The 16,315-nt window shown below is 44.5% G+C and overlaps 1 protein-coding gene across 3 annotated transcripts in view; it reads right to left on the bottom strand.

The window, feature by feature from the left end:
• Positions 1–16,315, bottom strand: part of LOC308259806 (GON-4-like protein) — a gene marked incomplete at both ends in the record, with an annotated part of 62,436 nt that overhangs the window by 35,266 nt on the left and 10,855 nt on the right. For all 3 annotated transcript variants that reach the window (XM_080691072.1, XM_080691073.1, XM_080691074.1), the window contains 8 exons: positions 2,349–2,450; positions 6,334–6,526; positions 7,656–7,826; positions 9,733–9,852; positions 12,400–12,495; positions 12,883–12,933; positions 15,279–15,329; positions 15,464–15,538. In XM_080691072.1, the coding sequence (XP_080547198.1) occupies positions 2,349–2,450; positions 6,334–6,526; positions 7,656–7,826; positions 9,733–9,852; positions 12,400–12,495; positions 12,883–12,933; positions 15,279–15,329; positions 15,464–15,538 (859 nt within the window). The remainder of the gene's footprint in view (positions 1–2,348; positions 2,451–6,333; positions 6,527–7,655; positions 7,827–9,732; positions 9,853–12,399; positions 12,496–12,882; positions 12,934–15,278; positions 15,330–15,463; positions 15,539–16,315) is intronic.

Raw genomic sequence — 16,315 nt, 5'->3', positions numbered from 1 at the left:
AAACAAACACAATATTTACTATCTGCAAAAAGGCATCTGAAAAAAATTCCTCGTATCTATCTTTCATTTAAATCCGTTCAATAAAAAAGCATCTACTAAGCTGGGCGTGGTGACACACACTTGTAATCCCAGAATCCGGGAGGCTGAGACAGGAGGACTGAGGTTTGCAGCCAGTCTCAGCTACTTCGTAAGGCTCTTTGCAACTCAATGAGATCCTGTTTCAAAATAAAGAATTAAAAATAGGGTTGGGGTGTAGCTGGGAGGTAGAAAGACTGAGACAGGAAAATAGCAGGATTCAATCTCTGATACTGAAGAAAGAAAAAAAAAAAAGGCTCTACTAGCCAGCTATGGGGTAGGGCATGCCTATAACCCCAGCACTTGGGGCTACCCAGGGACATTCTACCTCTGAGCTACATCCCTAGCCATTTTCACATCTGACTTGAAACAGGGTCTCGAAAAGTTGGTAAGAGTCTCACTAAAAAATTGAAACTGAGCTGGGTGTAGTGGTGCACATTTGTAATCCCAGTATTTGAGAGGCTGCAACTGGAGGTTCGCAGACAGCCTCAGCTACTTAGTGAGGCCCTCCGCAACTTAGTGAGACCCTGTTTCAAAATTAAGAATAAAAATTAGGGCGGGAGTGTAGCTTGGAGGTCAAATGCCCCTGGGTTCTATCTCCAGACCCACATAAAAAAAAAAAAAAAAAAGAAATTGAAACTGGCCATGAACCTGCAATCCTTCTGTCTCAGCCTTCCAAGTACTGGGATTACAAGTGTGAGCCACCACACCAGGCCCAAAGAAGATCTTTCTAATATAACTTACACCTCTTTTAAAACATGCCATTCAAGCTAAGCATGGTGGCACATGATTGTAATCCCAGTACTTGAAAGGCTGAGACAGAAGGATCATAGGTTAATGGCCAGCCTGAGGTACTTAGTAAGGCCCTCCGTAACTTATTAAAACCCTATTTGAAATAAAGAATAATAATAAAAAAAAAAATAGGGGTGGGGTGTACCTCTGAGGTAGAATGCCCTTGGGTATAGTCCCCAGTACCATAAGGAAAAAAAATTTCAGACAAGGCCGAGCATGGTGGCATACTCTTGTAACCCCAGCATTCGAGAGGCAGAGACCAGAGGATGGCAGTTCGTGGACAGCCTCAGCTACTTAGCAAAGCCCTTTGCAACTCAGTGAGACCCTGTTTCAAAAAATGAAAATACTGCCGGGCGTGGTGGCGCACACTTGTAATCCCCGCGCTTGGGAGGCAGAGACAGGAGGATCGCGCAGGTTCGAAGCCAGCCGCGCGCGCTGGCTTAGGAGACCCTGTTTCCAAATAAAAAGTATAAAATAGGTCTGGGAGTGTAGCCCAGAGGTAGAAGGGTTTCCAGGAACCCCAGTACCACCAAAAAATAAATAAGTTAATAATAATAATTAATAATAATAATAATAATAATAATAATAATAATAAAAGAAAATATGGGGCTAGGGGTGTAGCTTTGGAGGTCAAATGCCTCAGGGTTCCATTCCCACACCCTAAAAAAATAAAAATAAATTTTTAAAAAGATGTAGCTCAGAGGTAGAATGCCCCTAGGTTCAACCTCTGGTACCATAAAAAAAATAAAATTGCCTTCAGTATGTGCGTAAGGAATATATGAAACATAAACCAATTTATTATTTAGACTTGGGTCCCGTCCCCAAGATATCTCACACATATGCAAATATTCTTGGTGGAGAACCTGAGGTTTGAACCCAGGGGCATTCTATCTTTGAGATATAAACCTAGCTCTACTTTCTTTCTTTTATTTATTTTTTATTTTTTATTTTTTGGTGGTACTGGGGATGGAACCCTTCTATCTCCGGGCTACACTCCCAGACCTATTTTTATACTTTATTTGGAAACAGGGTCTCACTAAATTACTGAGAGCCTCACTAAGTAGCTGAATCTAGCTCCAAGCCTGTGCAATCCTCCTGTCTCAGCCTCCCAAGCACAGGGATTACAAGTGTGTGCCACCATGCCTAGCTTCATTTACCATACACACACCTGTTTAGCATCTATTACTTTGGATTATACCTCTTCCTGTTTGTTCTCCCTTTTAAGGCTCACCTCCCACAGGGCAGAGACCATGTCCTAATTCATCTTGGTATTCCAAGTCTAAGCCTTACCTAGTAGTAAGAACACAACACGTGACTCCAAGAGGTATTAATAAATAACTCACAGCTTTCTGAATATATTCCTAAAAGAATACAGGAAAGTTGAATGCCTTAACCTGAAAAGGCTGCAAATTTTACTCCAAAAAATCTCCAAAGGTAGACAGAATGGAGACAGGAGCAGGACTCCTATAAACAGCACTCACTGGTGATCCGCACCGCCCGGTCAGTACGGAAATCCTCTGTGTCTGGTTCATCGAGATCTTCTAGAAAATTATATTCTGGATCATCATCATCATCTGCTTCATCTAGGGGAAAAAGGTTAGACACTTAATCCCAACTCTGAACTCATACTACCAATATAAACCTTCAACACCATAAGAATCCATTCCCATGAAGCATATTTATTCTTTTTTTTTTTTTTTTTTTTTTTTTTGCACAAGGGGTGAAACCCAGAGGGCTTCTATCTCCAAGCTACACTTTATTTATTTGAAAACAGAGTGTCACTGGATTGCTGAGAGCCTCACTTAAGTTCCCAAGGCTGGCTTTGAACCTCTGATCCTCCTGCCTCAGCCTCTCAAGTACTGGGAATAAAGCATGTACCACCACGCTCGGCTATGCTTAAATTTTGTTTTTACCCAATACTGGGGATGGAACCCAGGAGCATTCTACCTCCAAGCTACACCCCCAGCCCTATTTTTTTATTCTTTATTTTGAAACAGGGTCTCACTAAGTAGCTGAGGCTGTCCATGAACCATGATTCTCCTGTCTAGGCCTCCCAAATGCTGATATTACAAGCATGAACCACCAAACCCAGTTTATTCTTAAAATTTTGAGGATTTTTTTTTTTTTTTTTTTTTTTTTTTTTTTTTTTGCTCAAATGCAGTTGCCTTTGCAGGGATCATTTCCCACAGCAAGTCATTGTGTCTTATCTCTCTAAAGAGGCAGGTTCCTTCCCTCCTTGAAACAAAGCTGAAACCTACCAATACACAGCAACAGCCAGAATGCTGAACACAGGATCTGTCTCAGCAATCCCACTTTGAGAAGCGCACCTCATGAATATAGGATTCTTAGCCAGTCACAGTGGTGTACACTTGCAATCCCGTCTACTAGTAGAGCTGAGGAAGGAGGATCACAAGTCCAGCATCACCTGAGCAACTAGCAAGACTCTGTGGATGTGGGGCACTGGGGATTGAACCCAGGGGCACACTACCTCTGAGCTACACCCCAGGCCTATTTTATTTTATTTGCAGTATTATTTTATTTACTGCGATTTACTGAGTTGCAAAGGGCCTAAGTAGCTTTGGCTGGCCATGAACTACAATCCTCCTGTCCCAGCTCCTATTTTTATGTTTTATTCTTTATTTATTTTTGAGGTACTGGAGATTCAGCCCAGGGGCATTCTACCCCTGAGCCACATCTCCAGCTCCATTTTATTTTTTTATTTTGAAACAGGGCCACACTAAATTGCTGAGGCTGGTTGTGAACCTGCGATCCTCCTATCTCAGCCTCCCAAGTGCTGGGTTGACAGGTCTGTGCCACCACGCCCGGCTCCAGTAGCAGGCTCTTCAACAAACTGAATAACCACAGTTCTGGCAAGAGCCTGTGACATGTGGAAATGTGGACAAGCTGGATCCCACTTGTCTGGGAGCGAGAACCGCACCAGACAGTTCTGGCCACACCATACAAATGGGTCAGCCAACATTTTTCTCAGAGAATCCATTTGGCAAACATGCTGAAAAATTACGTAGGAGGGTTTCTTCTGAGCTCTGCTTAGTTGTTAGTACCTTGGTTGTAGAACTTGCCCTTAGGCCATACTACTTTTTGGAATGATGAACAAGGTCAGTATCTACCCAGCTGATCTTAGGTCAGTATGCCCCTCCAGTGCTGTTTCTTAATTATTTTCTACAAGACTCTGACTCTTCATAACATGTAGATCAGATGATACGGGGAACATGTGAAAATAGCCACATGCTGCTATAAAAATAGACCAGCATATGGTGTAATGTGGTACTGGGATGTTGTATCTGGAATCATTTCTCTCTTGCCAGCCCTCAGTAAATTCTGCTGGTAGATCTGGAGCCACCCACTCTAATCACAGCTTTGAGTGTTCTTTTTTAATCTGTTCTAATGGACATACACGTACAAAAAGAAAATGCTGTATTGTGTGTGTGTGTGTGTGTGTGTGTGTGTGTGTGTGTGTGTGTGTAGTACTAGGGATGGAACCCAGGGGCATTCTACCTCCCAGCTACACCCCTAGCCCTATTTTTTTATTCTTTATTTTGAAACAGGGTCTCACTGAGTTGCAGAGGGCCTCACTAAGTAGCTGAGGCTGGCCGCAAACCGCGATCCTCCTGTCTCAACGTCCCAAATGCTGGGATTACAAGTGTGAGCCACTATGCCCGTTCACTCTCCCCTCAACAATCTCTTCATTTCCCTAATCCTGATCATACACTCTTATTTCTTCCCAAACAGTAATTTTTCAATTGTTAGGATATATAAGAAGTAGACTCCTACATCAAACTCATGAAATTCTCATTCAGTTAAGCATAAAGTCCTAGAACCTGTATCATCAGTCAATAACACCATACACATTCTTACAGGCCCCATTTCTTATTCAAGTTCTACGAATTATATCATGCAAATACTCCCCTCCATCTCCAAAACCCTGCCAGCCCCTCGCTATGGCCTGGCCTCCACTAAGCACCATCTCAGGAGAGGTGGCGAGAGTGCGAGAGCCCAGGCTGCTGCTGCTGAGAAGGGAGGCACACCTGGCTGCTGGCAGTGTTGTTCTTGTATTAGCCTAAGTCAGAAAAGGCATAGCCTTGAAACTAACAGAGAAAAATGAAAACTCTGGGAGTTTTCATTACAATACGCACGCTTGTAAGTCCCAGTGCTTGGGAGGCTGAGACAGGAGAATCGCAGTTTTGTGGACAGACTCAGCAACTTAGTGAGACCTGTTTCAAAATAAAGAATGAAAGAGCCGGGCATGGTGGCACACGCTTGTAATCCCAACATTCGGGAGGCTGACACAGGAGGATCGTGGTTCACAGACAGCCTCAGCTACTTGGTGAGGCCCTCTGCAACTCATTGAGACCCTATTTCACAATAAAGAATAAAATATAGAGCTGAGGGTGTAGCTCGGAGGTAGAATCCTCCCGCCTCAGCCTCCCATGTAATGGGATTACAAGCGTGTGCCCCCACACCCGGCTCCCTCAGCTTTTTTTATTTTTTATTTTGAAATAAGGTCTATGTTACCATGAGTTGCCAGGCGTGGTGGTGCATAACTGTAATCCAAATACTTGCAAGGCAGAGACAGGAAGATCAGGTTTGAGGACAGCCTCAGCGACTTAGTGAGACACTGTTTCAAAATAAAAAATAATAAAAAATAAAGAGCTGGAATGTCGTTCGAAGGTAGAATGCTCCTGGGTTTCACCTCTAGTTAACAAAAAACTATAATAAACCACAGGAAAAAAAAACACAAAATACACAACATTTTCCCCAAAGTTCTATGAACTGCTCCAGTAAATCAGCCAAACCCAAGGCAGGGACAATGGGAAACTCAATTCATAGCTGGTCACTAAGAAGAACAGCAAAAAAAGCTGGGGCTTGGGGCCGGCACCGAGAGCGGAAGCAGCCTGTGGACTGAGCCGTAACCTCCGGAGTCAGCAAGAAGCCGAATGCGGCCGGGCCAGCCAGCTGGTGTGCACGCTGCAGGGCTTGCTCGCCGGTGAGGAGCCCCGCACCTCCTGGGACACAGACACCCCTGTGTTAGGTCATGGGGACAGACGGGGATGGTAGCACTGTCTTGCTATTACAATCCCCGTTTCCTACTGGTGTCTGTGGCTGCGTGCGGGGACGGAGGCCCCCGTGCATGTTAACCACACGCTCTACCACTGAGTTTCCCCAGTACAATCCCAGTTTTTTGGTTTTTCTTGAATGCTGGGAATTGAATCCAGGGTATTCTATCACTGAGCTATACCTCCAACCCTTTTTCTTTTTTACTGGGAACAGGTTCTTGCTGAGTTGAAGAGCCTGGCTTTGAACCTGTGACCCTCCTGTCAGCCTCCCAGGTTCTGGAATTACAGGCGTGCGTCACCACGACCGGCTCACAACCCCATTCATTGCGCTCCCTATTAGTGAAAATTACAAGATAACTTAAGAGCGAACAAGTGGCAACAAAGCCCTTGCCTTCGTTCCCCACGTCGTCATTCATGAGCCCCCCCAGCCACATCTTCCAGTCCTCGTCATCCGCTGTGTTGGGGTCATACATATCTGGGGTGATGTCTGGAGCCTGGAGCTCTGCCTCTAGCTGGCCCAGAGGAACATCTTTCAGGGGCATCTTAGAGCGGGTTCGGAATGCAATGAGACTGTCATCCATGGGCTAGCCGATGGAGAAAGAAAAAGAACCAAGTGAATTATGCTTCCAAATTCTCTATGCCCGCATCCCCCTGTGCTTCTCATCCTAGCTCAGACACAAGAGCCCTCCTCTAAACAAGATGGGTGAGGACTGATTATCCAAAAACTTTCAAGAGAAAACAGAACCATTTCTGAAGCAGTACTTCAAGAACATTTAAAACAGCTTTATTGAGATATATAATTTATGCCCCATAAAATTCATCCTTCTATTAGGTATAATTAAGGACATTTAGAATATTTACAAAATTATGCAACCATCACTACTACTTAGAGAACGTTTTCATCAGTCCAAAAAGAAATCCCATACAATCATCAGTGCTTCCCTTTTCTCGCTCCTCCCTGACCCAGTGAACAATCTTCTATCTCTACAGATTTCCTTCTACTGGATATTTCATGTAAACAGAATCATACAAAGTATGGCCTATCTCTTTGCTAAATAATATTTCACTGTATAAATATAACACTTTGTGTATGTCTGTGTGCATGTGTGGGTGTGGTACTAGTCACTGAACCCAGGGGCATTCCACATCAGAGCTATACCCCCAGTCCAATTTTCTTAAAAAACATGGTCTTTCTAGGTTGATGAGTCTCTACTTGCTGAGGCTATTCTCAAGCCTGTGATCCTCCTGACTCAGCCTCCCAAGTACTGGTATTATAAACATGCACCACCACCTCCAGTGATATATTACTTTTTGTTTACTAATTTCTCAGTTGATAGACATTTGGGTTGTTTCTACTTTGGGCCTATTAAGAATAATGCTTATTAAAATAATAAAAAAAAAGAATAATGCTAAGCTGGGCTTGGTGGTACACACTTGTAATCCCAGCATTTGGGAGACTGAGACAGGAGGACTGGATTTGCGGGAAGCCTCAGCTATTTAGTGAGGCCCTTTGCAACTTAGTGAGACCTTGTTTTAAAAGAAGAATAAAAAATAGGGCTGAAGTGCAGCTTGGAAGTAGAATGCCCCTGTGTTCCATCACCAGTACCGCAAAAAAAAAAAAAAAAAAAGCCTATCAGAGACTAGCAGTCCGGAGGCTCATCATAACATCTCAACAACTATACCACACGCCCGCTCCTGAGCGGGGCCGCTGACCTGGAAGGAGTCCATGCACACAGGGCTGGAAGCCAGCTCCTCGTCCACCGCGTGCAGCTTTTCCATGAACGCGCTGTCCTTGGTCGGCTTGGGCTTCGGAGGGGGCGGGGGCCCCATGGGCACCACCTCAGCGCTGATGTGCCTGACAGCAGGCGGGATGAATTTCTCCGCCTGGTTAGGACAGAGGACGGGAGGGAAAAGTGAAAAGGCAGGTCTTCACGCGCTCTGGCCCTGTCTCCTCCTATCTACATAGAGGTGTCTGGAGACCAAGGCGCGCTCAAGCATGCACCTCCAACTACGTGCATCCTATCGTTTCTACTTTGTGCGTGCCCCCAGGAGCAATTCTGGGCCCAATCCCCAGCACCACAAAGAAGAAAAAGAAGAAAAAGAAAAAGAAAACATGGGAATGAGAGGGGTATGAGAGAAGAGAAGGGTAGGAGAAAAGAACGCCTGCTGGGTGCAAGGGTGCGCCTCCACGTGGATGTACATTTTTGTTCACTTAATAAGAACCCATCACTAGGTTTTTTTGTTTGTTTTTTGGGGGTTTTTTGCGGGTCTGGGGATGGAACCCAGGGGCTTTTGACCACCAAGCTACACCCCCAGCCCTATTTTTTATTCCTTAGTTTGAAAGAGGGTCTCAATAAGTTGCAGAGGGCCTCACTAAGTAGCTGAGGCTGTCTGCGAACCGAGATCCTCCAGTTTCAGCCTCCCGAATGCTGGGATTACAAGCATGCGCCACCACGCCTGGCTTCAGTCATCTTTTTTTATTTATTTTTTGTCCTACTGGGGATGGAACCCAGGGGCATTCTAACCCTGTGATACACCCCCAGCCCTGTTTATTTGTTTTATTCTTTATTTTGAAACAAGGTCTCACTAAGTTGCAGAGGGCCTCACTAAGTAGCTGAGGCTGGCCTCCAACCTGCAATCCTTCCTGTCTTAGCCTTCCAAGTGCTGGAATTACAAGCGTGTCCCACCATGCATGCATGGCTGGTTTAGTCACCTCTTAACTGTTTGTTAACTTGAGCAACTCTGAAACAGAGTGAAAGCCCCAAATCACTCCAAATAAATCATCAATGTATATAATTAAATAATCTGCTTATAAAGCTGGGCATGGTGGCTCTCTGCAACCTGGTAAAGCCTTATTTCAAAATAAAGAATAAAAAATAGGGGTGGAAGGCCGGGCGTGGTGGTGCATGCTTGTAATTCCAGCATTCGAGGAGATGCTAAGACAGGAGGATTGCAGTGTGCAGACAGCCTCACCTACTACCTAGTGAGGCTCTTTGCAAGTTAGTGAGACCCTGTTTCAAAAATAAAAAATAAAAAACAGGGCTACGGGTGTAGCTCAGAAGTACAATGCCCCTGGGTTCAATTCCCTTACCACAAAAAAAAATAATAATAATCTGCTTATCAACTAGGGCTCAGTGGCACATATCTGTAATCTCAGTAGTTGGGAGAAAGGAAGTCACAGATCCAAGGCCATTCTCAGCAACTTTTAGCAAGACCCTATTTCTTTCTTTCTCTCTCTTTTTTTTTTTTTTTGGTGGTACTGGGGTTCCTGGAAACCCTTCTACCCTTCTACTCTACCGCTTGCTACACTCCCAGACATATTTTTTTAAATTTGGAAATAAGAGTTTCCTAAGCCAGCAAGGCTGGCTTCAAACCTGCGCGATCCTCCTGTCTCCGCCTCCCAAGCGCAGGGATTACAAGCGTACGCCACCATGCCCGGCAGCAAGACCCTATTTCAAAATAAAAAATAAAAAAGGAGCCAGGTGTGGTGGCGCAGGCTCGTAATCCAGCATTTGGGAGGCTGAGACAGGAGGATCGTGGCTCGCGGACAGCCTCAGCTACTTAGTGTGGCCCTCTGCAACTCAGTGAGACCCTGTTTCAAAATAAAGAATAAAAAACAGGGCTGGGGATGTAGCTCGGAGGTAGAATGCCCCTGGGTTCCATCCCCAGTACCGAAAAAAAGGGAAAAAAGGCTGGGGGTGTAGCTAAGTGGGTTTACTCCTCAGAACCACCACCAAAAAAAAGTCTGCTGAGGCCTAACTTTCTGGCTCTCCCCGGGAGGCTCATTTACCTCTGACAAGACGCCACTCTCCTCATCCGTTTCCGTCATCTCAGAAGACTGCCTCAGTCTGGGCTTCTTTGCCCCACGGGGAGACGAAGCAGTGCTTTCAACGTCACTCTCCAATAAGCTCTAAAAATAAGTTCAGCTCACATGTAAATATGTGTGCATAGATATATTATACACATGTATAAGATATACAGATGACATATATATAATATGACATATAATACCTAAGTACACGCCATATATCTATGTATAAATAGCATATCTATGTATAAACATTTGTCTGCGTGTAGATGTTATATATCTAATTATAGATATTAGATAATATCTTTGTGTATACTATGTATATTTCATCTACTGCAAATCTATTACAAATCTGCAACGCAGCCCATGGATCTTGATAAAGGAGGGCCTGGACTAAGCCCTAGAGACAAAAAGACTCTGGAAGGATCAAAGGAGATCCTAAAAGATCCTAAAAGATCCTAAAAGACTGAATTTCCCCAAAACGGACTTTGGGTGTGACCCCCGCCTTTACTGACGCCTGCCTGTCCCTGATGCCTTTCTGGGACCTTGCCCCCTAGGGCTCAGTGTGAGGCCAGAAACCTGATTCCAATGACAAAGGCCAAGGGGGCTGACTTCAATCACCTAGCCCCAGAAGAATCTTATCTTGTTTACACTTAATGCCTCACTATTGTCCTTTGGTGCTTACACGGGGTATAGGGTATAAATACTGGTGATGGAAATTAAAACTTTGTCAATTGCACAGAAGGCAGTTGTCCATGTTTTTTTCCGGAGAGGAATCTCCACTTTTAGCGCTGTGAACAGGAACTTAAAGGAGTTTATTTTATAAAAGGGAAAAAATCGCTGCAGATAAGTGGCTGCAGAACTACAACCGACCCTTGTCCATCTTTCTGAGGATCTCGGTCCCAAACGGACTCAGTGTCAGATTTATTGCCCCCAGGACTGAGCAAGTTCATTTCAGCAACATCAGCCATTCAATTAGTCACAGAAATAGAAATTAAGAAATATAAAATAAAATAGAAAAAGAAATAGAAAATTAAGCTTAATACACTAAGGGAAGCCAGATGTAGTTGGGACACGCCTGTAATCCCAATACTTGGGAGGCTGAGATCTTGGATGACAGGTTCACAGCCAGCCGCCCCTACTTAATGAGACCGTTGACAACTTAGTAAGGCCCTGTTTCAAAATAAACAATAAAAAAGAGGCTGGGAGCCAGGTGTGGTGGCGCACGCTTGAAATCCCAGCATTCGGGAGGCTGAGACCTGAGGATCACGGTTCGCGGACAGCCTCAGCTACTTAGGCCCTCTGCAACTTAGTGAGACCCTGTTTCAAAATAAAGAATAAAAAAATAGGGCTGGGGGTATAGCTCAAAGGTAGAATGCCCCTGAGGTTCCACCCCCAGACCCGCAAAAAAAAAAAAAAAAAAAAGAGGCTGGGGTGCAGCTCAGGGGTAGAATGTCACTGGGTTCAATCCCCAATATGGAAAAATAAATAGGCAAATTTTTAAAAAATGTCTTTTGGGTTCAATCTCCAGCAAAAAAAAAAAAAAAAGATAACAAGAGCTATAAACAATAGCACAGATGAATCGCAAAGGCATAACATTGAGTTCTACCCCCAGTACCACAAACTTGTAATCCCAGCATTTGGGAGGTGGAGACCAGAGGATCACGGTCCATGGACAGCCTCAGCTACTTAGCGAGGCCCTTCGCAACTCAGTGAGACCCTGTTTCAAAAATAAAAAGACACACTTGTAATCCCAGCACTTGGGAGGCTGAGACAGGATGATCACACAGGATCGAAGCCAACCTCAGCTACTTAGTGAGGCTCTCAGCAACTCAGTGAGAGCCTGTTTCCAAATAAAGTATAAAAATAGGTCTGGGAGTATAGCCCGGAGGTAGAAAAGCCCCTGGGTTCTACCCCCAGTACCACGAAAATAAATAAGCAAACTAACTAAATAAAAAATAAGGCTAGGAGTGTAGCTCAAAGGTACAATGCCCCTGGGTTCCATCCCCAGCACCAGAAATAAATAAATAAATAAATAAATAAATAAATAAATAATAAAATAAAAATAACTTTGGGCTGGGCGTGGTAGCACACACAATTGTAATCCCAGCATTTGGGAGGCTGAGATAGGAGTATCACAGGTTTGCAGCCACCTTCAGCTACTTAGTGAGGCTTTTTGTAACTTAGTAAGACTACATTTCAAAATAAAAACAGGAACTGGGCACTTGGGAGGCTGAGACAGGCGGATGGCACAGGTTCCAAGCCAGCCTCAGCTACTTAGTGAGGCTCTCAGCAACTTAGTGAGACCCTGTTTCCAAATAAAATATAAAATAGGTCTGGGAGTATAGCCTGGAGGTAGAAAAGCCCCTGGGTTCCACCCCCAGTACCGCCAAAAAAAAAAAAAAAAAAAAAACAGGAGTGGGGAAGGAGTGGGCTCAGAGGAAGAATGCCCCTGGGCTCGATGCCCAGTATTGCAGGAAAAAAAAACTGGGGGTATATGGAGAGCATAAAAATACATCACAGCAAGGAAAGTATTAGAAAAATAAACTATGCCTCAATCCTGTTGAGCGAATACGGGGCATCTCTGGGGAAGTAAATATGCCCCGTCTTACTAAGCCCTATCTCCCAGCCACCAGCTCTGTCGCTGACCTCCTCGGCAGTCTCATCCTCCTCCTCTTCATCTGGCTGGTACTCCTCATCTGAGGAGTCATCCTCCTCCAGGTGGATGTCCACGAACTGCGGAGGCTGCGGAAACACAAGAGAGAAACCCTGTAGGGTTGCACTGCACAGGCACCGCGCCCTGGTGTGATCCCTAGCACAACAAACGCACGAAAAGGAGTGATGGGAAACACACACCATATGGATGTGAAAAGAAAGGGCAGAAAGAGTAGAAAAAGAAAGGAAATTCTCAGAGCGTAATGTGCAGCTAGAGCAAGGACAGCCACGGGGGGCCACGCGCCGTGGGATTCCATGAGAGAGCTGCCCAGCTCAGGAGTGGACGAGAAAAGGCCAGAGCTGGGTGAGACCAAGACACAGATCTAAAGAAGTAGCAAATACAAGGGAACTGGGTTCAAACACTGATGAGGATGAAGTCTTTTCAGAAAATAAGAACAAAACCTTTTCCAAGTTTACCTTAATTTCATTGGCCTTCTTAATTGGTGAAATATTCCAGGTTGGAATTACCTACCAAAATGAACATTAATAATTAAATGAAAATGACTGTTTTTCATTGTTACATCCTCTTTTCCACCACAAAGAGACACCTACAGCTGGCTCGTGATAGCCTCTGCTTGTAATCCAGGCATTGGGAGGCTGAGACAGGAGGATCACAGGTTTGAGGCCAACCTCAGCAAGTAGTAAGACTCGCATCAATCTATAGATACGCTGTTTTAAAATTAAAATAAAATAGGGCTGGGTGTGTGGCTCAGAGTAAAATACCACACTGGGCTTAATCCACAGTACCGCAAAAATCAATCAATCAAAAAATGAATACCATTTACCCAAACTAGCAGTTATAGTGATCTAGAGGTGGTGATGACCCCTGAGGATTGACTCTCAAATATTTGTCAAATCTTTGTAGGAGAAAAAGAATCTATTTCTGTCAGCATTTCTACCACAAAATTAGAAAGATTCACATCTAACCATAAATACAGAAAAAAAGTCTATGCTGCCTACGTTACAGCACAGTCCCTGCTCATAGAAGCAGAGCACGTGAAAACTGCGTGTGAACTACAGAAGCACACAAGCCTACGCCACCAGGGGCTACATCTGCCCTTTGACGCCAGTGTTGTTTCTTTAATCTATTAAAGAAAGTCACCATGAGAACGCTGCCAAAAAGCCAACCAGGAAGAGCTGCCAGCAAGATTTGGATTTGTAACTTGTTGTGCACACTTATTTTCAAGAGTACAGAAAAAAGAAAATAAAACAGATATAAAGCAATTGTTACTCTTGGAATCTAGATTGTAATATTCTTGCAACTTTTTGTATTTTTGAAATTTTTCATAATGAAGTTGGAGGAAAAGCTTGTGTTGTTGTTGTCTGGCCGTGTTTATTTGTAGTACTGGGGACTGAAGTCAGGGAGGGAAGCTTTTATGTGTGTGTGGTGCTGGGGATGGAACCCAGGGGCTTCTACCTTCGAGCTACACCCCCAGCCGGATTTTTTTATTCTTTATTTTGAAACAGGGTCTCACTAAGTTGCAGATGGTTTCACTAAGTAGCTGAGATTGGCCTCGAACCTATAATCCTACTGTCTCAGACTCCAAAGAACTGGGATTACAAACGGGCACCACAACGGCCAGCTAAGAATATGCATATTTTTTTTTTTTTTTTTTTTTTGGTGGTACTGGGGTTCCTGAAAGCCCTTCTACCTCCAGGCTACACTCCCAGACCTATTTTATATTTTTTTATTTGGAAACAGGGTCTCTCAAGCCAACGCGGCTGGCTTCGAACCTGCATGATCCTCCTGTCTCCGCCTCCCAAGCGCGGGGATTACAAGCGTGCACCACCACGCCCAGCAAGAATATACATTTTTAATAAGCACTCTCGAGACCCCATATGAAAGTGATGTGTGTGTGTGTGTGTGTGTGGTACTAGGGATTGAACCCCAGCCCTGGTTTTTTTTTTCTTTTTTTTGGTACTGGAGTTGGAACCCAGGGACATCCTACCTCTGAGCTACACCCCCAGCCCTATTTTTCTTTGTTTTTTAAAACAGGGTCTCACTGAGTTGCAAAGGGCCTCACTAAGTAGCTGAGGCTGGCTTCGAGTCAGCACAATCCTCCTATCTCAGCCTCCCAAATGCTGGGATTACAAACATGTGCCACCATGCCCAGCTTCCAGCCCTGGTTTTTATTCTTTATTTTGAAACAGAATCTCACTAAGTTGCGGAGGACCTCACTAAGTAGCTGAGGCTGGCCACAAACTGCGATTCTTCCAGTCTCAGCCTCCCAAGTACTAGAATTACAACTGTGCATCACCACGCCCAGCTACAAATAATTCCTTAAAGAGGCAAACCCAGCGCCGGGCGTGGTGGCGCACGCTTTTAATCCCCGCGCTTGGGAGGCGGAGACAGGAGGAGCGCGCAGGTTCGAAGCCAGCCACGTTGGCTTGAGAGACCCTGTTTAAAAAAAATTAAAAAAAAAATTGGTCTGGGAGTGTAGCCCGGAGGTAGAAGGGCTTCCGGGAACCCCAGTACCACCAAAAAAAAAAAGCAAACCCAGACCAAAATTTTCCTTGTATGTTTTCTTTTTTTGTGTGTGATACTAGGGATGGGCTCAGGGACTTTCTATTTCAAAGCTACACTCCCAGACCTATTTTATATTTTATTTGGAAACAGGGTCTCACTAGGTTGCAGAGGGCCTCATTAAGAGCTGAGGCTGGCTTCGAACCTGCGTGATCCTCCTGTCTCAGCCTCCCACGTACTGAGATTACAAGTGTGCGCTACCACGCCCGGCTTGTATATCTTCTCTATGAAAAACTGAGAATTAGATCCACCTTACCAAGCTAAGTAAACAAAAACACAGAAGACTTACCACTCCTTTCTCCACCACTTCTTTCAGTTTAGAGCGAGTCATTTTAGGCTCCTAAAGAGGGAGAAATCGGATAAAAAGAGTATTTGTTAAAACTGTTTACAAATGCCCAGTGACTTCCTACACTAAGCCTAGTTCACAAGTAACTCTACTCCAGGACATTAAAAGAGTGACGATCGACTACTCACAAACAGTGGCATGTCTTCCGTCTCACTGATGGCTGCTTTCATCATCGCTACCACATGTTCATTTGTGATGACTTCCTGGAGAAAGATGAAATTTCACTGTATGCAAAAGGGTCTGTTATCTAGACAACACTCACCTCTCTGTAACCCTGCCAGACCTATGTAAAGAACATGTGAAAGCTAGATTCTCAAACAGGTTTCGGCAGGGTTGTAAAGCAAGGTGGCTCAACACAAGAAAAACAGAAGAAAATTTAGGATGCAGGTGAGCAGCTTAAAACAATGGAGAAGCAATGGAGCAATGTTACTAGCTGCTCCTAGGAACAGAAATCAAAAGATCTTGTAGTAAGTGTATGCTGAAAAGAAAGAGTAAAAATCAGCAGACTCTTTGCAAGTGCCCGAGTTGCCGCACGTCAAAAACTTTACAGCGGGACGTGCTGGTGCACGTTTGTAATTCCACTTGAGAGGCTGAGACAGGAGGATCGCAGCTTGCGAACAGCCTCAGCTACTTAGTGAGCCCCTTTACAACTCAGTGAGACCCTGTTTCAAAATAAAGAAAAAATAGGGCTGGAGGTGGAGCTCAAAGGTGGAAGGCCCCTGGTTTCTATCCCCAGTACCACACACACACAAAAAAAAACTGTTTACAAGCCAGGCGTGATGATGCACACTTGTAATCTCAGTACTTGGGAGGCTGAGACAGGAGGATCACAGGTTCGTGGCCAGGCTCAGCTACCTAGTGAGGCCCTCGGCTACTTAGTAAGACCCTGTTTCAAAATGAAGAATAAAAAATAGGGTTGGAGGTATAGCTCGGGTTGGAGGTATAGCTCCGGAAGTAGAATGCCCCAGAATTAACCCTCA

Source organism: Muscardinus avellanarius (assembly GCF_963383645.1).
Source record: "Muscardinus avellanarius genome assembly, chromosome: 3".
Lineage (NCBI taxonomy): Eukaryota > Metazoa > Chordata > Mammalia > Rodentia > Gliridae > Muscardinus > Muscardinus avellanarius.
The sequence above is the reverse complement of the archived record's forward strand: the minus strand, read 5'-3'. Positions and strand labels throughout refer to the sequence as shown.